At 40.6% G+C, this 24,835-nt stretch overlaps 4 protein-coding genes across 8 annotated transcripts; 2 read left to right on the top strand and 2 right to left on the bottom strand.

Annotated features, from left to right (window-relative positions):
- Positions 397 to 5,077, top strand: LOC8064213 (putative BPI/LBP family protein At1g04970). The gene is made up of 6 exons (XM_002462512.2): positions 397 to 1,028; positions 2,334 to 2,473; positions 2,773 to 3,124; positions 3,339 to 3,587; positions 4,010 to 4,135; positions 4,528 to 5,077. Exons 1-6 carry the CDS (start codon positions 633 to 635, stop codon positions 4,813 to 4,815), a joined length of 1,551 nt encoding a protein of 516 aa, XP_002462557.1. The 5' UTR covers positions 397 to 632; the 3' UTR covers positions 4,816 to 5,077.
- On the top strand, positions 5,727 to 9,153 carry LOC8055856 (tRNase Z TRZ2, chloroplastic). Of its 5 annotated transcripts, none has more exons than XM_021452394.1 (9): positions 5,727 to 6,302; positions 6,471 to 6,633; positions 6,714 to 6,784; positions 6,877 to 6,972; positions 7,055 to 7,168; positions 7,336 to 7,404; positions 7,524 to 7,598; positions 7,726 to 7,817; positions 8,528 to 9,153. In XM_021452394.1, the coding sequence occupies exons 1-8, from the start codon at positions 5,763 to 5,765 to the stop codon at positions 7,813 to 7,815; spliced, it is 1,218 nt and encodes a 405-aa protein (XP_021308069.1). In that variant the 5' UTR covers positions 5,727 to 5,762; the 3' UTR covers positions 7,816 to 7,817; positions 8,528 to 9,153. The 5 variants fall into 5 exon arrangements, with proteins under 5 accessions (XP_021308069.1, XP_021308068.1, XP_021308067.1 ...); XM_021452393.1 differs by having other exon boundaries at positions 8,425 to 9,153; XM_021452392.1 differs by having other exon boundaries at positions 7,726 to 7,821.
- LOC8055854 (heat shock protein 81-2) lies at positions 11,893 to 15,601 on the bottom strand. The gene is made up of 3 exons (XM_002460388.2): positions 15,392 to 15,601; positions 14,738 to 15,160; positions 11,893 to 13,667 (listed from the first exon to the last, which is right to left on the bottom strand). The coding sequence occupies exons 1-3, from the start codon at positions 15,515 to 15,517 to the stop codon at positions 12,117 to 12,119; spliced, it is 2,100 nt and encodes a 699-aa protein (XP_002460433.1). The 5' UTR covers positions 15,518 to 15,601; the 3' UTR covers positions 11,893 to 12,116.
- LOC8063770 (sodium/hydrogen exchanger 6) lies at positions 18,313 to 24,822 on the bottom strand. The gene is made up of 22 exons (XM_021452078.1): positions 24,445 to 24,822; positions 23,149 to 23,200; positions 22,976 to 23,035; positions 22,872 to 22,896; positions 22,706 to 22,791; positions 22,505 to 22,616; positions 22,292 to 22,354; positions 22,172 to 22,191; positions 22,005 to 22,099; positions 21,560 to 21,588; positions 21,219 to 21,250; positions 21,092 to 21,139; positions 20,958 to 21,018; positions 20,727 to 20,824; positions 20,579 to 20,654; positions 20,431 to 20,450; positions 20,180 to 20,277; positions 19,972 to 20,081; positions 19,645 to 19,731; positions 19,180 to 19,283; positions 18,956 to 19,053; positions 18,313 to 18,726 (listed from the first exon to the last, which is right to left on the bottom strand). Exons 1-22 carry the CDS (start codon positions 24,638 to 24,640, stop codon positions 18,674 to 18,676), a joined length of 1,623 nt encoding a protein of 540 aa, XP_021307753.1. The 5' UTR covers positions 24,641 to 24,822; the 3' UTR covers positions 18,313 to 18,673.

Raw genomic sequence — 24,835 nt, 5'->3', positions numbered from 1 at the left:
GGATTTATTGGCTCATGAAAAATAAATATTAGAGATTTCTTTCTACCGATATAATATATTATCTTAGTCGATTTAACATTAGAATTTGTTAGCTTGCGACCCATGCTCTCTGTGACTTTAGTTTTATGGACTTTGCCTTTTATATTAAATATCACTTTAATATCAGTATTTAATTGTCTAATATTGTTATTTTATCGTGTGATCTATGTATTTTAGTATAAAAGTTTAACCGTCCCGTAGCAACGCACGGGGACATCCTACCTAGTTATACTAAAGATCTAACTTGAGATGACGAAAAAAATTGGAAGGCCTCACAAGTCACAAACGGGGCGATGCAGCAATTATGAAATGGGACCACGTGTCGGTGAGAAGGTGACTAGCATTTGGGACTCGAGGCATGCCGCTGCGGGCTGCGGCCTAGCCAGCGGCCACGTCAGCAATGTCGAAACCAAACCCGCTCCACGTCTCTCACCAAACCAGGAGAAGACGACTGCTCAAAGCCGCCGTGAGTTCGACACCGCCGCCGCGAGCTCGAAACCTCCACCCCGCCGCGGCGCTTGTCTTCGTCCCCCTTACGCCACTCCCACTTCAGTCACCATCTCCCCAAACCTAGGTTCAATCTCCTCACCGCCATGGGGACCCCTCTCCTCTTCCCCCTTCTCGTCACCCTCCAGCTGTTCACCGCCGCCTCCCCCGCGGTCGCGTCGTCGCACATCTCCGTCGTCATCTCGCAGTCGGGCCTCGACTTCGCCAAGGACCTGCTCGTGTCCCGTGCCGTCGCGACCCTCACGCCCCTGAACGTGCCGGACATCCAGAAGACCATGAGCACCGTCGTGGGCACCGTCCGCGTGGCCGCATCCGGGATTGTGCTCAACGGCCTCGCCGTCACCAACTCCACCGTCGCTATCGGGGACACGGGTGTTGTCGTGGCCGCCTCGTTGGCCAGAGCGAACCTCACCATGGAGTGGAACTACTCGTACAGCGCCTGGATTGTGACCATATCCGACAGCGGGAATGCTTCGATCCAGGTATAAATGGGACTCCTGTTTGGCCGATATTCCATCAGTTATGTTCCTCGGGACGTGGCTTGCTGATTGGTAGCTGTTAATTGAATCATATGATACTGGCCGTTTTTTTAATATTGGGTATGAGATATATGCATCGTTTTTTTGCTATCAAGTAGAGACTGATCGTGCAACGCTTACAATTTTGGAATATCTATTTTCTGTCAGAAGTAGAATCAATCATCTAAGAAGTGAGCAAGTAATTCACACTTATTACTATGTTTAAAATGGGATTCATATAAAGACTCTAGAATCCATGATGCTGCCAAATTGAGTGGTGCTGAAGGTACTTTCAAGCTTCAGCTCTCCAGATGGTATACGAGTACCTTATAAGTAATAAAGACAAAACAGAGTGGTTACCTATGTGCCTTCTTTAGTGTCTATTACTCCCTCCATGTGCACATCTCGCTCTCCACGGAGTCAAACCCTTTTAAATTTGACCAAGCATATAGAGAATAACATCAATGTTTGTATCTCCAAATAAAATTATTATGAAAGTATGTTCTAATGTCAATTAATGATACTTGTTAGTTGTTACACATCATAAATATGATTACTTTTTTATACTTAGTCAAAATTAAAGATATTTGACTCCTCGAGAAGTGAGGTGTGCACTTATTTTGGGATAAAGGGAGTATGTTCTATGAAATATGAGATAGTATAAAAAAAACACTCAACACACATCCAGAACACGTTGCACTTAAGGTGGAGTGAAAGCCCCGACCTGAGAGCCCGCTCCTACCCACCATGCCACAGCCGTAGGGAAAAGACAGCAATGGCCTTTTTTGTGAGAACCAGGGCCTCCACTTGTAGGTCTACCATCTTGCTATGAGCACATTCTCATGAAATGAGACATTGCAAATTATAGTTAGCAGCATAATGCTATACTTAGCTTCAGTACAAGGTGACAGTCTGTAATCTGTCCTGTAAGATAAAACTAGGCAAACATTTCAGCCCAGTGATAGTGTTATGAGTATATAAAAACTGAATTATAGAAGGCACCTAGATAGTGACAGTTTTTCAGTAACAAGCTGGTTGTTCAGCAATGCAAAAGATGTGACTTACGCGTACTTTTTGAAACCGTAATGTTGAAACAAGTACAAGCAGCTAAGTTAACTGGACTCAGAGTTTATGTCGTTACTATTCTTAATACCTTGCCCAGCTGTTCTTATACATCCTGTAACTTCAACTGTATTCTACATACTAGACATGTTTCACATGTATGTATATGAAGGTACAAGAAGTATTCATAGATACTTTTTTGCTAAGGTTGAAGGAATGGAGGTTGGTGTTTCCATGGTCATGAAGAATCAGAATGGATCTATCAAGCTGTCTGTTACAGAATGTAGCTGTAATATGGAGGACTTAGACATAACACTAAGTGGAGGAGCATCTTGGTTCTATCAAGTGTATGTGGTTCCCGATTTGTTGTATATGCACAATGTTGTTAATTCCTTTGAGGGTGCACTCAGTAAATTGGATTTTCCTTTGTCAGCAAGAAGTGGAAATCATTCACATATCTTTGCATCTCAACCTCATTTTACTTTCATTTGTTGTTACAGTAGATAGAAAATTCTGTAGAATCCTCTTGAGTACTTCTATTTGTTCCTGAACCAACCTGATTTATTTTTAAATGAATTTTAGTCCGCATCTTACTTGAATCTGATGAGGACATGTGTGAGATGTTGCTTCTGCTTACTGTTTGTAGGTTTATAGATAGTTTCAGTAATCATATCAGATCATCAGTGGAAAATGCAATTGAGAACAAAGTAATGGAAGGTGCACTGAAGCTTGACTCTTTCCTGGGAAACCTTCCAAAGAAAATTGATCTTGATAGCGTTGCTGCAATGAATGTGACTTTTGTTAATGATCCACTATTCAAGAGCTCCTCTGTTGAGTTTGATATAGATGGCTTATTTATTCCATCGGATGAAACTGCTCCCGGAGACATGCTTCTTGGAAATACCCAATTTGCATTACCTCTTGGGAGCTCCTCGAGAATGCTTTGGATTTCATTGGATGAAGATGTTTTCAACTCCGTTTCAGCTCTCTACTTCAAGGTATGTTCTAATTCATTTGACATAATTCATAAATGAACCTGTCATTTTTCTTGATAGGTACAAGTAAAGTAAACGCTCCTTTTCTTTTGTCACAAGCACAATATTTTCTTAACTGTCAATGTGGAGCTGTGGACTTCGACCTTTTATCCTTTTTTTTTCTTTTTTGAACTGTAATTGTTATATTCTGATTGATGCTACACTTTTGATCATTCAGGCTGGTTTGCTGCAACGGATGGTGGACGAGGTTCCTGAACAGTTTCTTTTGAACACTGCTAGCTGGAGATTTTTGGTTCCTCGATTGTATCGAGAATATCCTGACGATGATATGCTACTGAATATCTCTGCAGTTTCGCCTCCCTCTGTGAGGATTAATGTGGGTAGAATTGATGCCACAGTTGACTTAGATGTCACAGTTAATGTCTTGGATTTTGGTGAGATAGTTCCAGTTGCATGCATATCAGTGGTGAGATTCTATCCATCTTTGCTTTAACGACTTAGTTAAGCCACTCAAGCAACAAAATAATCCATTTGGAGTGCCTTTTTTTTTGAGGAATCAGGAGGAGCCAGAGGCTCCTACTCATTTGGATTGGCATTATGTTGCAGTTTCTGGAGTCTGCAATCTGACAGTAATATTGTTTTGTGTTAGGTTCAAGCATCTCAGGCTTTTCACTCAATGAGAATTTTCAATGAAACTAAATTTTTTATACACATTTATGTTTTCCCAATTAAACTGTTCTGTGTGATTATGCTCGACATATTGTCGATTAATTTTATAAGGAGGTCTTATTATACTCTACTTTTTTGTATCTTCTTGAAAATGCATGCACTGTCCAGTTTTCCAACATTTACTGTTGTAGTTACTGAAAATGGTCTTTGCTTCTGTAGTCGGTTGCTGTTTCTGGAGCTGCAGCGGTATCAGAGAATAATCTTGTTGGGAGAGTGAAATTGGATTATTTCTCATTTACCTTGAAATGGAGCAAAGTTGGCAAACTCCACACCAGTCTAGTGCAGGTGGTTCTGCTTAACTATAATTTTTTTACAATGCAGTTTTGAAATCACTTACTCGGGCATGTGGGTAGGTATAAGAAATTGCAGATATAATTATTTTTTGGCAGTCTAATAGATATTGGAGATCACTAATTAATTGAAACACCATAACTTTTTGTAATCAAATAAATACTGTTATAGAGGTTTAGGGTGCCATCATAGGCTGCAATCTTTCTAAATTCAAATGCTACACACTGCCGTTTTGGCAGCATGGAGCATTGTCGTTTAACTCAATATGAACAAGTATCATGGCTTGTTGAGTTGCACTTAAATTTCACAATTGCTTTGATATCTTGCATTAAACTTCATATGTTGCCTCTCTACTAGTATATGAATGAATGTTGTTACGCTTGCAGACCGTGCTGAGGATTTTGCTGAAAAGTTTGTTTGTACCTTATGTGAACTCATATCTCGAGCAAGGCTTCCAGCTGCCCATCATCAAGGGATTCTCCGTCATAGATGCATATGTCCTCACTTCTTACTCAAGAATGATTGTTAGCTGCAATGTTGCGTTCCCTGAGCCAGAGGTTCTGTCTCCTATCCAAGAATCCAAGACCAACGAAGATTTGTCACATGAAGTTGGTTTGCTGATTGGATCTGCCAAAACTTGGCAGCCACCGATAACTAGTGTAAAATTCCTGTAAACAGTAACGCTATTCGTCGCAGTGTTTTGTTTTTAAAAATGTGTAAATAACTGTGCACTGTATATATGTATGTATGTATGTATGTATATATGCATATTAAATCAACAGATAGGAGCCATTCCGTAGCCTCTAAGTGGAATCGTTAGGTACTACAGTTTCCTCTATCCCAAATTATAAGCTGTTCTAGTTTTTTAAGTGCATAATTTTTACCATGTATCTACATATATCTTTCAGCTTTTCCTGAGATCACCTTTTTTTTTCCCTTGTATTCAGCCTCATGATCAGACTTATTTTGCTTCACTTCTCTATGAATATAACTTTGGAATTCCTGCCAGCACTTTTAAAAAGGATAAAGTTTGAACTTAACAGGTGATGTACATGTACATAGCTGTAATGCACGTACGATCCTTCCAAATAAATAGCAATCAAGAGGCTGTATATAATAATTTAGTTTTGTAATTTTAATTAGATTCTGATTCTAGTTTCTCCATATTAAATTGCAAATCACTTATCTTTATCCTAAGTTAAACTTGTCTAATTTGACCAAGTTTTTTTATAAAAAAAATACTACAAACAAGTGCAACATCAGAACAAGATTCATTAGATAAAGCACTGTATATCATATGAGGGTAATATATATTTCTACAAGCATGAATAAAATTAAACAAACTTTATTTATTATAAAACTAAAACTAAAATAGTTTACAATTTAAAACGAAGACAGTATATCATATGATCAGTCATATCATAGCAACTTATCTAGTTGCCGACTTGTCATTCCTTGTTTTTATTTTTATCAAAAACGAGCTCTACTTTCATCTGTACCTGGTTGTCACTTTGTTGCTTGATTTTGTTGGCATTTTTCTCCACTAATAATTCACCGGATATTGCCTCTGCTCTCAGCTGCAGCGAGGGCTAGCGGATATTGCAACAATACAGGGGCTGCGATGCGAATACATCTCGTTATCCTCCAGCCGAGCTCTGGAGCTCACCAAAAGTCCAAAACCCAGAACCCTCGCGGCGCCGCCGCTCGCCGTCGGCGACTCGCCACCGTTCATCCCGCCTCCCCAATTCGCAGCCCGGAAATGGCGACCGCCTCTCTATTCTCCCTCCCGTCGCTCCGTGCCCTCTCCCGCACCTCCGCCCGGTGCTCCCGGTTCCAGACCCTCGCCGCTAGGAAGCCAGTGGAGTCCTCCTCCTCCACCGCCACCAGCGGCAGCCGCAGAAGCGGAGGCAAGGGGGGCGGGCTTCTGTCGGTGCTGGACCGCGCGCTGGCAGACGAGGAGGAGTATCGGCGCGCGCGCGCCCAGGTGCAGCGCAAGGGCGTGGAGGTGGAAGGGTACGCCGTCGAGGGGATCTCGGTGGGCGGGCACGAGACCTGCGTCACCGTGCCGTCGCTGAACGTCGCGTTCGACATCGGCCGCGGGCCGCAGTTCGCCGTCAGCCAGGACTATCTCTTCATCACCCACGCCCACCTCGACCACATCGTGAGCGCCACGGGCCCTGTTTTCGTATTTGCAGGCCGAGGCCGTAATTCTGCTTTTACTTGGTTTATTTACATGTGCCATTGCTGAGTCCAGCTCTTACAAAACTATAAAACTATCAGTGCCGAACTGATGCTTACCACATCAATTTCTGCTATGGTGATCGTGCAGGGTGGTCTTCCAATGTACATAGCGACCCGTGGCCTCTACAACTTGAAGCCTCCTACTGTATTTGTACCACCCTGCATCAAGGATGATGTTGAGGATCTGCTTCAAGTCCATCGTAGGATGAGTCAAATTGAGCTGAAAGTTGAATTAGTTGCACTTGATTTGGGTATGGATATTGCTTCGCTGCTGTCTTGAATGTTTTCTGCTTGCTTGTTCCTTATAATGCAACAACTTAACTTCTTTCAGGAGAGACATATGAAATACGTAATGATCTTGTTGCCAGGCCATTTCAGACATACCACGCTATACCTAGCCAGGTACTGCTCCTTAGAGCTAGCAAACATGTATTTTTGTTATTGGTCACAATTTAATGCTTATTGACATTATCCATCTCGTGAATGGTGTAAAGGGTTATGTCATCTACTCTATTCGAAGAAAGTTGAAAAAACAGTATGCTCATTTGAAGGGTAGTCAAATAATGAAACTGAAGCAATCAGGAACTGAGGTAAGCTGTGCTGTACTTTTGAACTGGCCCTATTGCTTAGGAATATCTCCCACATGGTATTCACCACACATTTTAATATTAGATTACAGATACGATACTGTACCCAGAAGTTGCCTTCACAGGAGATACAAAGTCTGATTTTATTCTTGACCCAAGAAATGCAGATGCCCTGAGAGCAAAGGTTCTCATAACTGAGGTATTGTCTTTACGCATCCATCCAGTATTTGTTCTTACATACTGTAAATGAAACAATAATTTCACTAGCTTATTCATCAGATGTACTTCAAATATGAATCATGAAGAACAATTTGAAGTTCTTCGCCTTTTTATTATTTAGTACCAACATAGTTTTACACTCTGCAGGCAACGTTCCTAGATGACCATGTTGATGTTGAGCATGCTAGGGAACATGGCCACATGCATCTTTCTGAGGTGACAATTTCCATGCTGATACTCCCTACACCTGCCGACGAGCCTTTTGGAATTCCTGATGAATATAAGAAATGATTACTGCTCCAGTTGCTAACCTACACCCACTATGTCGTGTATAGATAATGGAGCATTCCCAGTGGTTCAGGAACGAAACAATCGTACTCACTCATTTCTCAAATCGATATAGTCTTGAGGTATGTAGCCAACCCATAAAAGCATTGTCAATGGCCACGTATCTGATCCAAATCATTGTCAGTGGCCACTAATCTGACCAAAATTGTCAATGGCACCACTAATCTGACCCAGTTGATGATTTTGTAGGATATTCATCAGGCTGTTTCCAGGCTGCAACCTAAGCTAAATTCAAAGATTGTTGCTCTAACAGAAGGCTTCAAATCTGAATATAGATAAGTGTATGTAAGTAGAACAGTTGGTGTTTCTCTTTTGGGCCCTGATTTACTGAATGTATGTTAACATTAGGAACTGATTATTGTGTTAAAGAAAAAAGATGCCTACTAGTTATAGATATGTCTGTTGTGTACTGCTTGACTGTAATTCCATTATTTATTTATTTATTTATTTATTTATTTTCTACCAGAAGTTCAGAACTTTGTACAGCTAATTGAACATTTTGACGAGAAAGGTACTTGCACAAGTTGGAGTCTGTAAAACATAGAACGTTTTCTTAGACATTCTCCAGTTTCCAAAACAAGGTCGAAGAACTGTATATTACAAAACTTTGGGGAACTGGACAGCGGAATACATAAAAGTGCATATACTCATGCTCATGCAGTCCTGCATGGAATGGAATATGATTGACAAGTCCTAAAGTGGCATATGGTATATTCCATGATAAAAGGCAACCATCTATTCAGTGACTAGTTTTTTTCTGTGTTACTCATTTCTTCTAGTCATCTTGATGTTGCACAGAGGAGCGACATTAATAGTATCTAGTTATTACATAATGAGGTCTCTTTGGATCAATTTCTTCACTTACATCCTCTGTGGATTCATCATCAGTGGAGTACTCGTCAGGATCTCTGCGCGCTGGGATGATGAAGACATCAGATTCGTCAGGCAATCTGAAGCTAACCCTCCTGACAACACTGTTTTGGCTCCTCAGGGACATTCGATCAATGGAGAAGCTCTCCCTGACATTTGGAGAGTTGTTCTCATAAGAGCACTCCATGTTAAGTGGGCAGACCTTTGTTGGAGAATGCCTCCGAGGAGACGGTGCCCCAAGTGCGTCGCCTTCGATGCTCTGTGGAGAATACAGGATGTCTTCAAGAGTGTCTTGCCTTGCTTCTGCCCTGCTACTGGCTGTGCTGCTCTCACAGCGACGCGGCTTTCCTTCCAGGCATCTGGGCTTCATCCTGTCCAGAATGGATTTCACATAGCAAGAACCACAGCTCTGTGAGCCCATCCTTTCCTTGTATCGTGAATGCTAGATGAATCTGTATGCCTTGAGCGTTCGTGGCAGTGTGCTCTCATGAATACATTTATAGATAGGGCATGTGCATTTGCTTAGTACCTTAAGCATTGGAAAAGAAGTAACTTAATTATCGTAGACTTGATCATGACAAACCTTGTTCATGTCAAAACCAGGACAAACCATGATGATTAGAGCAAAGAATTAGGAAAGAGACAGAGGTCACTTGGTTTGGATTGGCTTCAGCAAGGCTATCAATTTTTAAAGTGAAAAATTAAAAGACAGTTCTGGTGGTGTTATGGGATTCATTGTTTGCTTCCTTTATGCCACCTAGGCAACAACGGAGCATGTGAAGAGCTATTTGGATCTTTGACAAGAAAAATGTGGTTGATAGTACACAACTATGAAAGTTTTGTCGTTACCTGTGTCTAGCACATTGCGATGTGCTGGAAGTCCAAGTGACGTAGGCACGTAGGGAGCCCATATGATATATCCAATTATCCGATGTTTCTTGCACTGCATAAAGGATGATACCTAGAAACAGAACCTCCAAAGTATAGGTCTGCAATGTCCTTGCATTGTTCGTTCTTGTGCACTACTTCTGTAGAACTGTGAAATGCTTTACAAGTGGAAGCCTCCTAGATTTTAACTCTAAGAAATAAGATGTCTTAGTATACTTGACTCTTTGATGGCATTATTCGTCTGTTCCTCCGAGACTATTGCCTTAAACTTATTTTGTGAACGTTTGACTTTGCATTATTGTCAACAGTGTGGGAGTGATATGTGTGCCAGCCACGTGAAAACTCAGCAAGCAATTTGGACTTGATATATTTGAGTTGTGTTTTCTTGGCATGTATCATTTTTCTGTGTGTTAGTCCTTGGTTAGATGTTGTCGAATTCACATGTGCTAAGGTGAAATTTAGTTCAAGTTTCATTTCAATCCACCCAAATACATATGGATTGATACAAATCTAAGTACATCCAAACAAAGCCTTAAGATTTGTAATTTTCTTGCATGCTGAACTCCTCGTGTGGATTCCCCTCTTTATAGTATTTATCATTTATCCTTAGACTGTCTCCAACAGTCTGGAGACGCATTCAACATTTTGCGTCGCCCACAGAGAAAAGGTCCCGCACCCAAAAACATCCCTTCTCCAACAGCACAAGCGCAAAACAAAACCTCACAGCGCTGCCCGCACCTCCCCTACAGCGGACCCGCGACACGCCCCTCCCTGCTCCTTGCGCCCGCACCTGTATGCGCCGCCCGCAGCAGACTCGTGACTGTGCCCCTCTCGGCTCTCCGCACCTGCGCCCATAGCCCCATCCCACCCGACGCCCGTCATGACTCCCCGCTGCGCTCCTGCCTTGTCGCACCTGCGGCTCCTCGCCGCAGGCACGCCTCGCAGACCCGGCACACCAACTGCTCCTCGACACCTCCTATGGGCCCACCATAGCGTCAGCGCAAGGATTTGGGTCGGAGAGAGATGACGGGATGAGGACTCATATTTGGGTTCCATTTCTCCTTCTACCCAAAATAGGTATCCTCTTTGCATATTCTGTTGGAGTTATTTTTTTACTGTACAAGATCCAAAATAGATTTGGTAATGGTATGCATGGCTTGTTGGAGACGGTCTTACCTTGGTCTGCCAATATAGAGTAGGTCTTGGAATGCAGGTAGCCATGTACTGTTAATGTCTTGTTTAGTCTCAAAACTTTTTTAAAAAATCTCTTTCACATCAAATTAAATAGATTAAAAATAACTAGTTGTATAGTTTGTATATAATTTACGAAACAATTTTTTTGAACTTAGTTAGTCTATAATTAGACAATAATTTTTAAGTACAAACAAAAGTACTACAATAAGTTGAACCTAAAAAAATTTCACAAACTAAACCTTAATTGTATTATCAGTCCACGTGGGCAGAAGCACAAATTCTATTTTTAGCATATAGACAGCCATAGGGAAGACTTCATGGATGCTTTGGTTTCAGTAGTAATCACACACCATCAGGAATTCATGATACGATAAGCTATTTCTTCTATGTTCCTGAACATATGAACGTCTCCGTTTTTCTACCAGCAACTATTTTTCTCTTATAATAAATTAGAAAATAATATAATCAGCTATGATTTCTTCATAGAATAATATTTTCAGTTATGATTTTTTTCAGAAGCTACATAAACAGTCCTGAGGCTGCTGAAAATACTGTTCCCTAGCCAACAAAAAAAAAATACGGCAGCGAATGGAGCAAAGATAGTAAGGTAGTTCACTCAAAAATCAAAAAACTTATTTCCTATCGTATCATATCTTACAACAAATACATGGAGTATTAAATATAGATAAAAACGAAAACGAATTATTTATCTATAAATCTTTTAATCTAGTTACTCCATAATTAAACAATATTTGTCAAATAAAAACAAAAGTAAGTGTCAAAATCCGAAAACTTTTTATCTAAACAAGGCCTAACTCTGCTTTGAACATGCCGGGCCTATTCTCTAAACAAATTTTGATGAGCATTTTCTACCTATTATATACTCCCTCCGTCCAAAAAAAAGTCAATTTTAGTAGAGTTGACAAATACCCATAGTGCCCTCAATTAATTCACTTCCACCATTATGCAACACAGTAAACAATGCTTGATGGGTTACGTGCTGTCTTTTTATTTACTGCAGCCATTCACTCCTCCAGCTGAACAATCACACATCAAAACTAACAGAATGGCGCTAAAACATTTTTCTACTAGGAATACGGGAGAGAGAGAGAAAGGAAATACTTCTGGAAAGGAAAAACACACTTCGGGAAAGGAAAAACACACACGAAGTAAATGTTATGATGACTACAAGGTTGGCCGGTGGGAGCTCTCCCAGGAATTGATTCTCAGGCTAGAAATAGGGGACAGAGGGAGTAGTACAACAAAACACCGAGTCCTGTCCCAAAAAAGCATCTTTTACTAAAGAACACAAAGGCTGCTCGAGCAATTAGTATATAGTAAAAAAAAGCCACGAAAAAAACATAGTAAAAAACAGCAAAGACAGGACAGCACGAAAAAAAAACATAGTAAAAAAACGGCAAGACAGGGCGGCACGTTGAACATGTACTATACTAGTAGCATTACGGATAACGACAAACTGTTAAACCAGAGTACCATAACAGCTAAACGCCTAAACCATAGCCTGGCCAGCAGGACAACCGATAACATGCCAAAATCCTCGAAAGATTATCACAGGTCAGGCTCAAGATTATCACAAGTAACTAGGGATAAACGACAAGCATCCGGGCTTAGTCGACCTCCTCCATCTTGCTTTCACCGGCGTCGTCCTCCAGTGGAGGCATCTCAGCTTCAGCCTCAGCAGACTCGTCCTCATCGATGCTTAGACCGAGCTTGAGCATGCGGTGGATCCGGGTCCCGAAGGTGTTGGGGTCATCCAGGCTGAAGCCAGAGGTCAGGAGAGAAGTCTCGAACAGCAGCATCACGAGATCCTTGACCGACTTGTCATTCTTGTCGGCCTCAGCGCGCTTGCGGAGCTCATCCATGATAGGGTTCTCTGGGTTGATCTCCATAGTCTTTTTGCTCGACATGTAGCCCGCCATGCTCGAGTCCCTCAGAGCCTGCGCCTTCATGATCCTCTCCATGTTGGCAGTCCAGCCATACTCACCAGTGACAAGACAGCACGGTGAGTCCACAACACGGTCAGACACCACCACCTTCTCAACCTTGTCACCCAGAACCTCCTTGATGACTTTGCACAACCCCTCAAACTTTTCCTTCAGCTCCTCCTTCCTCTTCTTCTCGTCCTCGGTCTCGTCAAGCTTCAGACCCTCCTTGGTGGCAGAGACAAGCTTCTTGCCCTCAAACTCCTTGAGCTGACCAACAGCATACTCATCAATGGCATCAACCATGTACAAGACCTCATAGCCCCTCTTCTTCAGCTTCTCCAGGAAGGGGGAGTTCTCCACTGCCTTCTTGCTCTCACCAGTGATATAATAGATGTCGTTCTGTCCCTCCTTCATCCTGGTCACGTAGTCCTTGAGGCTGGTCAGCTCATCACCACTCTTGGTGGAGTGGTATCTCAGAAGCTCGGCGATCTTGGTCCTGTTCTGTGAGTCCTCATGGATGCCAAGCTTGAGGTTCTTGGAGAAAGCCTCATAAAACTTGTTGTAGTCCTCCTTGTTCTCAGCAATCTCAAAGAAGAGCTCAACACACTTCTTCACAAGGTTCTTCCGGATCACCTTCAGGATCTTGTTCTGCTGAAGAGTCTCACGAGAGATATTCAGGGGGAGGTCCTCAGAGTCAACAATACCCTTAACGAAGCTCAGCCACTCAGGGATCAGCTCCTCGCAGTTGTCCATGATGAACACCCTGCGCACATAGAGCTTGATGTTGTTTTGCTTCTTCTTGGTGTCAAAGAGATCAAAGGGGGCCCTCTTAGGAACAAAGAGAACAGCCTTGAACTCCAGCTGACCCTCCACAGAGAAGTGCTTCACAGCCAGATGCTCCTCCCAGTCATTTGTCAAGCTCTTGTAGAAGGCAGCATATTCTTCCTTCGTGATCTCTTCTGGCTTCCTCATCCAAATGGGCTTCTGCTTGTTGATCAACGACCACTCATGAGAAACCTCCTTGATCTTCTTTTTCTTTTTTTCCTTCTCTTCCTTCTCCTCGTCAACATCCTCAACCTTGCCCTCCTCAGCATCTTTCTTCTCTTCCTCATCTTCATCATCAGAAATTTCCTTCTCAGTTGTTTTCTCAGTCCACAGGGAGATGGGGTAACTGATGAACTCAGAGTGCTTCTTGACCAGATCCTTGAGGCGACGCTCCTCAAGGTATTCCAGCTGCAAGTGGTAAGTTCAAAGATGAGTACAAGTAACACCAGCAGCTTTCACAGAAAAGCACTTCATTACAGAGAATAATAAACACGTTTCTGAATAATCAATGACCCAATTAGTGACAAGAGAATAAGAGCATGTAGTTTGTACTGTTTAACAGCTCTATAAATAATTAACCAATTTATTTTTCTTTAAAAGGAAAAGGAATATTTGGCATATATTTAATGGATACAGAAAAGCAAGCATATATAAAAACTAACATTTCCCAAAATAGCACCCCCCCCCCCCCCCCAAAAAAAAAACAGGGCACAGTTACATGATCACTTCAATAGATAAACATATTACTTTGAGGCCAACTAATTTACGTATCACAGTTTTTAAACAAATATTTATAAACAAACTTTGATGTTGCGTTCAGTATACAAGTGCTAATTTGCAGGGAAACATCTCGCTCATACGCAAGTTGGCTTATAATTAAGATCACAATTTGCAGAAGAGTGTGTTGAACTGTTTCCACGATATGTGTATATGATGGAATATCAAGGTAAATGTAGATGAGCCAAGTAAGCTAGAAGAAACGACACCCCAAATATTATACATGGGAATGCAAGTGTTCTACCCATGGCTTACTTCGGATCAGCTAACTAATGATAGTGGCATGCCGTTTAAATTCATCCCCCTCCCCCATAAAATAGTGAGGTGGAGATGGCATTTTTCTTTTAGCAAATTTTGGGTCAACTTAAAGATGCAAACAAGTGGTGCTTGCATCCATGATCCATAAGTCTACATCTGCACAAGCCCATATTTCTCATGAACTTTAGAATCTTAGTTGAACTTTACAATCTTAGGACTAATAGACAACACATAACAGTAATCTATCTAGTCTAGTATAAAAAGGAACAATTCCTAGTAACCAGAAGCCCTGTAGTACTATCAGTATAAGTTGTACAGGATAGTTAAAGGACAGCTAGACAAAACACAGGCATAGTTTGATTATGCAACTAGAACACTATTACATCATGCATTGCAACAGAAAGCATAATAACGAGCTTTGATTGATCCAGCTTCCAGCATACCTGATCGTCCTTGAGGAACAGTGTGATCTTAGTACCCCTGCCAAGCTGCTCCCCGGATGTGTCACGCGTAACAGTGAACGACCCACCGGCCTGGGATTCCCAGACGTACTGCTCGTCATCGTTATGCTTGGTGGTCACGACGACTCTCTCGGCGACGAGGTAGGCAGAGTAGAAACCGACACCGAACTGGCCAATCATGGACACATCAGCGCCGGCAGCAAGGGCTTCCATGAACTCCTTGGTCCCGGACCTGGCGATGGTACCGAGGTTGTTGACGAGGTCGGACTTGGTCATGCCGATGCCACTGTCGATGATGGAGAGCGTGTTCGAGGCCTTGTCTGGGACAATGTGGATGAACAGCTCCGGCTGCGCATCGAGCTTGCTCTTGTCAGTGAGGCTCTCGAACCTGATCTTGTCCAACGCCTGCACAAGTCGCACAAAAAACAGAAGTCCGAAAGCAAAATCAAGCGTCAGAATCAGCACTAACCGCTTAGAAAGCGCGAGATGCACAGATTCGGATTGGCTGCCGAAAAGATCGAACATCTCGCAGTGTGTAATGACACCACAGCACAAACAGTAACGCATCCAACCTATTAAACACTAACGCACTGAGATGCATCCAGACTTCGACATGGAACGGGGGGGATAACTTACATCGGATGAGTTGGAGATGAGCTCGCGGAGGAAGATCTCCTTGTTGGAGTAGAAGGTGTTGATGATGAGGGAGAGCAGCTGGTTGATCTCAGCCTGAAAAGCGAAGGTCTCCGTGTCCGTCGCCATGGCGCCCTGATTCCTGAGCTCTGGAGCTTGCAGGAGGCGGCTAGGGTTGGAGGGGTTTTCGGATCGAGACGGCCAGCAAGGTTGGGGGTAGCGGAGTATTTATGTGGTGCCGCAGTTCTGGAATGTTCCACATGGGCCTAGAAGCCGGCGAGACTGGAGCATTGACTCGTTCGTTCGCTGCTGGTTGGGCCTCGCGGGCATGTTGTCCATCGTCGGCCTTGCGTTCTTTCTGGCCCACCAAGTATGGAAGGTTTCCATTATTGCAATTGTCTTAAGGCGTATTGGCATTAATTGGTTGGAACGTTGATATACTCCCTCTATCTGAAACCTTCAACTTAGAGTTGTCTCGAGTCAAAATTTTAAATTTTAATCAAATTTAAAAAAATGCTAAAATTTATAATACTAAATTAATACCTTTAGATTTATTATAAAATATATTTTTATAAGATATCAATTTTCTTTTTAGAATTCAAGGGCTATTACCCCGGTTTTTCAATTGACATCGAAAAACCAAGCGTCTTTTACAGCACAGTTTTAAGAAGCTAAAAGTCCACCTGGACTAAAAGAGACTTTAACATCAGAAACTCTAAAGGCAACAAGGAACCTCTAAAAATGTTTTAGGCCACAGACGGTAGGACCAACACACTCAGCAAGGAACTAGACCAGCAAGCCCCACACACACTGATTAGAGTAGGGAAGTGTTCAGCAAACTCCATCACGGCAGCTCCTACCCTCCTTTCACCTTCTCTATAGCCTTCAATGACTTGTGGTTTTCAAACACCTCTTCTTTACTGCTTCTCTGTATCTTTAGGTAGTGGCTTGGTTGGAGACAAAGGAAGCCACAGAATTTTGCTTGTTGCTAAATTGATCTTGTCTATATATTCTTTCATAAAGCCCTTCTTGTCGGCTAGACAGAGGGCCATCCATCTCAATAAAAGACCAACAATCCTGCAAAGAAGCATTTCCATGCCTCTCCAACCAATCCTCTGTAAACAAAAATCATTTCTAATTTTTCCAAACAAACCAAATAACAACAGAAGAAATTATGTTTAGCAAACAATTCTTTTTACTGCTTAGCCAGTAAGTACCAACATTAAATAGATCAACAACTATTTATACCCCAAAAATATCACAAACTACTTTCCAGCATTGTCTCGCCACAACACAATCAACAGAAAATATCATCCTCAACCTTTCTTATTTAGCTAAATTATCTCTTATTAAGGCTCTATTATTCATTACTAACCATAGGAATAAATGAACCCTGGAGAGATTTTGAGATTCCAGGCAGCTAAACACATGAAGCGATTAAACTCCTCTAAAGTTTATGATCTTATACAGGGAATGAGAGGAGTAAAGACCAGAAGAGTTGTACTGCCAAATCATTCCATCTTCTTCATCTGATAGTTGGATAGAAGCAACTAATTCTACTATGTCAAGTCAAGATTGATACAGCTCATTAGAGACATTCCTCCTAAAAGTACAATGTAAATTAACCCCATCCCAGAGCTCTACAATCATTTTTCCTTTTTCATTCACAATCCTATACAAAGGATAAAACTAAATGGCTAGACTTGAAGACCCCAGCCAATTATTTTCCCATAATCTATTTTTTATCATTACCTACTTTCCACTTGCAGCCCATTTTGGCTGCTTGTGCAGCCAAAATAAAACCCTTTAAAGAAGCTAGAAGCACCTATAGTTTATGTTTAGAAGATATATATTAGGTTTCTGTGTATCATACTTATAGTCAATAAGCTCTTTCCAAAGCTTATCTCTATCAGTTTTGTATCTCTTCAACCACGAAGCCAAAAGACTAATATTAAGACCTCTGAGATTTGGAAGACCTAGACCACCATATTCTTTCTTCAAGGAGACTAGTTCCCAATTAGATACTAATTTTATGTCATAGATATTGATGTTGTTGTGACTAACATGGATTCTAGAAATTGAAGCTTTTAGAGACATAGTATTTTCTAGTTTGAGTAAGAATAAGTATAGTAAGAGGTTATAAGATGGCTAAATACCAAGGTGGAGGAGAGAAGAGAGAGAGGAAACAGACTGGCTTAGGCACAAGAACCAAAAAAATTTATAGAAGAGACATGTGAGCCGTATATTAATAAGAAAATATAACTATTATATGTGTGAGCTAAGAGAAGGTTGTAAAAAACTTTATAGTCGGATGTATTATTAACTTGCTCTAAGAAACTGATTTCTAGGGACTATATTTGGGATTCAGAATTTCAAACAAATTCACAAATATAGGCAAAATGTTCTGCTTGCGGAATATTGGGAAACATAATTCCCATCATGAAACTGGCGCAAGTACGCAGCACTTAGGCCTTGTTTAGATCTAATAAGTTTTTGGATTTTGACACTGTAGCACTTTTGTTTTTATTTGATAAACATTGTCTAATTATGGAGTAACCAGGGCCTTGTTTAGATCAAAAAGTTTTTGGATTTTGACACAATAGCACTTTCTTTTTTATTTAACAAACATTGTCCAATTACGAAGTAAATATGCTTAGAAGATTCGTCTCGCAATTTACAAGCAAACTGTGCAATTAGTTTTTGTTTTTATCTATATTTAATACCCCATGCATGTGCTGCAAGATTCGATGTGACGGAGAATCTTAAAAAGTTTTTGGTTTTGAAGTGAACTAAACAAGACCTAGGCTTAAAAGATTCGTCTCGCGATTTACAAGCAAACTATGCAATTAGTTTTTATTTTCATCTATATTTAATGCTCCATGTATGTGTCGTAAGATTCAATATGATAAGGAATCTTAAAAAAGTTTTTAGTTTTTGGAGTCAACTAAACAAGGCCTTAGCACAAAGTTCGACACGATTCTGAAATTCTAGACGAATTCAATTTCGAGGGACCTACTACTGTTGTAGGTGCACAATACACACAGTTTCTGATGGAACGGACCAGAACAGAATTTCAAGGCTGATAAATTCCACCTACATGTAACTCTACGTACAAAGACTACTTACGTCGAACTATCCTAACTAACTAATGTTTGTAGCTTAATATATAATAATGGCAATGCTACGTTCGAATGTCTGGTTGCACTTTCCACTTTTGGTCGCCGAGAAAGGTACAAGGGGTATCGTGTAGATTCCTGGAAGATAAGCACTTCATATCTGCAGTCATCAATCATGTACCTCCAAATCCCCAGGGCCTCTGGATACAGTCAATTCTTCATCTGCATTTGCATCCAAGAGCTATAGTTAGTCCCAAGTTAACTTAACAAAGGTTCACTTTGTAGATGTTGAATAAGGAATGGAAATGAAGTGAGGAAAATCTTTAAGGCCTTGTTTGGATGTTATTGCATATGTTAGAGTGGATTGGTGTGGAATTTAGTTCAAGTTACGATAACATCCAAACAAGGCTTAAGAAAAGAGTATCTAAATTACAGGGACGAGTTCTCTTACTGGGACTTTCTGTAGTACTATCATCATCGCAGTCTCCATTTCGCGAAGTGAAAATAGGAGTAAGGTAATTTTTGTCCAGTAAAGCGAAAGACGAGGTGCTGCGTTATAAATAAGATAATTGAATCACCAGAGTGTAATAGGTTAACACAATAAATAAAAAACTAGAGGTTGTAAAAAAATCAAACGAGATCAGCAGCATTTCAATCAAGAGCTAGTTAGTTCACCTTCTCCTTAGATCTCTAAGTTTAGATCTGATTTTGCTTGAAGCGGATGCTCCTTCATCATAATTTTGTCCCATGTAACCAGTGTCGTCGCCATTAGAATTCTCCTACAGTTACCCAGCAAGGCATTTATAATACAGAAAGAATCAGTAACACTCATGGTATATAAAGTTAAATACAAATAAAATACTTGAATTTGCGGCATTGGACAACATTAATGGTCCGCTTGTAAGCACCAAAATAAAACCACAACATGGTGATCACAACCCCTCGCGTGTTTGTAATTTTCTATGCAGATGGCAAATAGAGTGCATTTCTGTAGAGAACCACTAGGAGGGGGTCCATGGTGCAAGAAATGCAATGTGTGTATATTTTTTTGTACCAATCGGCATTAAGGTTACAATGTACTAGATGACTCGAAAAGAATAAAAGTGTTTAATTGTTGTTACACATTGCAAAAGAAGTTACCTCATACAGTTGGCGATAACGGTTGCTGTCCCCAACTACCTGTAGAGCCTCAAGCATTGTTCCAGTTGAGCCACCAATAAGGAGTACCTTGAATATTGCCATGCAAGGGTTATTTATGCCAGAATTTTGAAAGAATTCCAAAGGATAAATTCAATTCAAATCAAGTAAAATTTTGCATTTGAAGCAAGGCCTTGTTATGTAGGATCACAAAATTCAGAGGCATACCATCCAAATCATTTCCATACAGATATTCTAAGTTCATTTTTATTTACTTTCAAAAAAAGTTCATTTTATATAATGTGGAAAGAATTACACCGAGCGACTTACAGTTAGAACAACAATAGATGTGGTAGCAGTAAAAATTGTCTCGCCATGTCCATCCGGAAGATCATGAACAGACTGAAGAGCGAGGGCAAAAGCCATAGCTCCTCTAAGCCCTGAAGAAGTAGCATCAGTACTTGGAAGCATGAAAATGTATGACGTCATAGTTTATGGCGGAATTATCGAAAGTGAACATGTTTTATTTCACACATACCACTATACCAAAGAGCCTGCTGATATTGCCTAGGTATTTGGCAATGTGGAGGTCGTGCCAAATTCAGTATGTATGCACAAGGGAAGACATTTGCAGCCCTTCAAAATCAAAACGATATGAGAAACTGAAAAAAAAAGAAAGAAAGTGGAAACTGGAAAGCATTTTCCAAAAGCAGTCAATCAAGTTGATAAACATCCAAAACACAGAAAATAGAGGGGTGGGGGAGGGGATTTCGATGAGCCAAATGATACCTTGCAAGTAGTATGAAGATCTACACGTCAATGATAAACAACAGATTAAGGAAGCAACAGAAAAAATAGAAACATATTTCATTATGTCATATTTCATTATGTACAGTGCATAGTAGAAGTTTGGTGGTTCAATCCAACAGAAGGATACAATTGAGAAAAATATGAATCCAATATGTGACCAGCTTTGACGTTCCATTGCAATATCAACTCCCATGTATATGAACCTGAATAGAAGCACAGCCAACTCATCATCTAGAGTTGTTTGCATATGCAAGCTGAAGTACAGCCTGACTTACACGAAAGCTTCTGCTAGTGAAGAAAGAAGATGAAAAAAGCGAGCTGTAAAACGCTGAGAATCATCTGATAAGTTAGAGAATGTGTATCTCTTCATCACCTGGAAGTAGTAAACAATTTAGGTTCGCGAAACTGAATGCAGCTACAACTCATAGGATAAATGGAAGTATTTTTGAGTCCAGCAATAAAAGCCTAGAACAAGATCCATGGTAAATTATTGGAGTTGAACTTACAATACCAGTGAAGAGAATAGAAACAATGCCAGATAGACCAATGCCTTCTGCTAGCATGTACCTAATACATATGATGGTAACTAATAGAAACCTTTAGAAAAAACATAAAAAAATGAAGTTCAAATAAGGCTTACGAGAAGTATGGAAAAAGCACAAACAAGCAACTCTCCAGATTGTGAAGGCTGAAAATGGTACAAAGTTTAGTTGTCTATGTGATGAGATCCAGTTTCAGACAAACTACAAGTGCCAACTTGTACTTACTTCTCAACGCCCAGTGCTGCATACTTGAAGAGGTTCGACCGAATTAAGGACTGGCAAAGTTGAGACATGACTTGACAAAAGTACAAAAACACATCTAAGTGGTGCTGGTTCAAAAAGGATGTCTTATATTTTTTTTGGGAGGAGGGGGGACTTTTAAGATCTAGTGCAGATTTTTGCAGTCTACATAGCTGTCAGCCCTTTTTGGGTGAGCCTCAGCTTGTATGTGCTAAAAATTTCCCCATGAGTGAACAAGACTTACTATAAAAGAAGCCAAACCTCCCACACAGCTTTCAAGATTAATCATGTTCATTTTTATAAAGTAAAATTAGATTAAAGGATATGAGAGCGGAAATCAGTCCAACACCGATGCCTACAAGAGAAAAGGTCATTACAATATAAAATGTGAAACAACATATAAATGCTTACAAGCAATCATAAAAATGAGAGGGAATAATCTGATTAAGACAACTAAGGTTATAGGCTGCTCATAATATGTTCTGATATACTCCCTCCGTATAGGATTTAGAAGTCGTTTTTTGGACAGGGTTTGGGTCAAACATTGAGAATATAAATCATCAATAACTTTAAATTGTTGAGTTTACAAATGTGAAAATTATATGAATAGATTTTCCTTGAAAAATACTATCATAAAAGTGTGTGTATATATATATTCCTAAATATTTTTATAAAAAGAAGAGGTCAAAGTTGTGTTTTGGAGACCGTGTCGCTATCCTAAACGACTTCTAAATCCTATATAGAGGGAGTACATAAAGAACTATAAAATACCTGATGACATTGATCCAACAAAATTTTCAAGAAACCTCAGAATTACAAGGAAAAAGTTCTTTCCAGAATGGTGCGTCCTCATAGATGCCATAGTCCTGAGAGGTAAAGCTATTCAAAATAGGATTATTCAAATAAGAAATAAAAAAAACTCAGAAGCACATCCTCACCTGTACAAGGATATAGCCACCTTAAATGACAGACCATAGAAGGGTACCGAGAATTTTATAAGCATCAGTAGAAAAAAAATTAAAGAAATGGGTATGAGGTAAGGAAAAGTTTCTGCATACAGCATCATTTAAAACTGATTCTCCAAAAACCAGTGCATATAGATTTGTATCAGTACCAAGCTCCTGCAATTTCATAAACATTCTTTCAAGATAGCAGTAGATATGAGAGGCATGTAAGAATTTGTTTCAACATAGCCCAAAACATTTCCTTTCAAAAACATAGCCCAAAACATGCACAAATTCTTTTTGTATTTGATAAGTGGTGGCAAAAACCTGAAATATAGACAAAACCGTCACAGGATCAGTTGCTGATACAAGAGCACCAAACATCATACACTCCACCAGTGGGAGCCTGTAGACAATGTATAGTAACCCACCAAGGTAGCTGACACAGGTGTAAATTAGATTACTTGCATTTGTCAATGGAATAAATAAGTATGAAAACGTATGGATGCAATTGAAATGGGTTCTTACACCAAAAGACCGGTAACAATGGAGGCGATGAAGGTTCCCAGGATTGCAAATGTTATGATAGCATCAAAGTTCGAAAAGAATGGTTTCTATAAAATAAATAATAATATAATGATTAACTGTTCCTGATATGCTAAGCATCTAAAGGGCCTCAGGATCCAACACTTACTGGTGCTAAGCTGAATCCTGACTGGGTAAGATGCAGTCAAGTAAAACATGAAAAATCTCCGCAATGAGCAATAAGAAATAAAAGCAGAATACAATCAAGGATATAATATAATTGGAGGCAGTAAGAAGAGAAGGAAAAAGTCCTCCCGAAAATTGAACCATCTCCTGAATTGACAAAAGGAAAGAAACATCAAACAATGTTCAAAACTAACTAACAACAATGTTTTTGTGGGGATTATTTGGTCAACCAAAAGGAGTAAGAGATGTAGCATATACACCTGATGCTTTTCTGAGTGTTTGATATGTTAGCAAGTCCTCCAACAATCATCCCTGACACACAAAAAAAATGATTTCTCATTTCTCATCAGGTACAGGGTGCAATTAAAAGCTTCAGTTTACCAGAAGAAACTTGTATAACATTTCAGTAGTTTACAGTATCGATTCAAGATAACATGACTATTGTTATTCTGGTACATGCCTTAATAAAATAAAGTAACAAAGCGAAAGCTCCTAAAGGCCCTCAGTAAGTCATATTATTAAGAAAACTAAGTCAATAATCAACTTGGCAACTCGTGACTCACATTTGAATGCCTGTGTTAGGTTTTATAGGTAAACACATTTGAATGCATGTGTTAGGTTTTATAGGTAAACACATTAACTCCTGAGTCCTAGCAAGTGCATAACACGTGTCACATGAAGCAGACATTATTTGTTTTAAGAAAAAATGCAGTAGCATTCGATTTCATTAGAACAACATTATTGAATTAACAAGCAAGACCAGCTGAGAATAATGCAAAGACATTGGCCTGTCATAGATCGAGCACATTGACATGTCTAGGGAAAAAAGCACCCATATGTTTTCATGTGGCATTAACTGACCAAATATCTAGTAACTGAAGTGTGAAAGTGAACGTTGACTCAACAAATTATCTGACTCTAAAAGTGACCCATGTTACTAGAGGTTCTATTCTTAAGGTTCGTAGATAGAAAATAAATAGTGTTAGTAATATTGTAATCCATCCAAATGCTACATTCATCTTAAACCTTCACTTATCATAAAAGTTAAACCAGTTTCTAGCAGCAACAAGATAGTTGATCAGGATAACAAGCATCCTTCAGTGTAAATTTCCAAGGTGAAGGCTCATTTTCTCTCCTGCAAAGCGCAGACAAATTACAGCTAGACACGCCATGATAGTAGAATCAGAAGGCTGCGATCTAAAAATGTAGATATACTAATGGAACAATACAGTATGATGCGTGCATTTTTTTTGTTAATCGAGCCCAAGGTACCCTTAAAAACACTCTCATATTATCTCTCAAATAAAAGAAAAACTGAACTCTCCTATGCTGGATGAACATTTGCTTTGTCCGAACGCTCCACGTCGCAACTTGCATTTGTCATAGCCGGACTCATAACATCCCCAGACACCAACTGATCCAGTCGCATTTATCTTATCATCCCCCTGCCACTTGAATTTTAGAATCCCCAGCTCCGAATGTGCTGATCGGAATTTCGAAATTCTAGCAAACAAAACTGCGAGGATCAAGGTGGCGGGCGGGGAACGCGTACGCACCGATCAGGAGGGAGCCGCTGGCCTCGGGGATGTAGTAGAACTTTCGGCGGCGTAGGATGTGCCCGAGCACGAAGGAGAGCACGAGCATCGATATCTGAAGCAAGATGCCGACCCCCGCCGCCTGCTCCTCCACCGACCCCGATCCCGTGACCGAAGCAACATGAGGCGCCGCCGCCAGGGAAACCCCCGTCGCCATTCCCACACCTTCTAGAGCTCCTCCCCGGCCTTCTCCGACGATTCGTTCGCCCCCGGGTTGGTGCGATTTTCCCTCGACGCTTGCGCTGCGCCTGCGCGGTCGACGGACGCCTCCTCTCCTTCCGTTGCGGACTGGGAGACTGGACTCGGCCGAACGGAGAGGCGAGGAGGGGTGGCGGAGACGGACGATCGTGGA

This window comes from Sorghum bicolor, chromosome 2 (assembly GCF_000003195.3).
Source record: "Sorghum bicolor cultivar BTx623 chromosome 2, Sorghum_bicolor_NCBIv3, whole genome shotgun sequence".
Lineage (NCBI taxonomy): Eukaryota > Viridiplantae > Streptophyta > Magnoliopsida > Poales > Poaceae > Sorghum > Sorghum bicolor.
The sequence above is the reverse complement of the archived record's forward strand: the minus strand, read 5'-3'. Positions and strand labels throughout refer to the sequence as shown.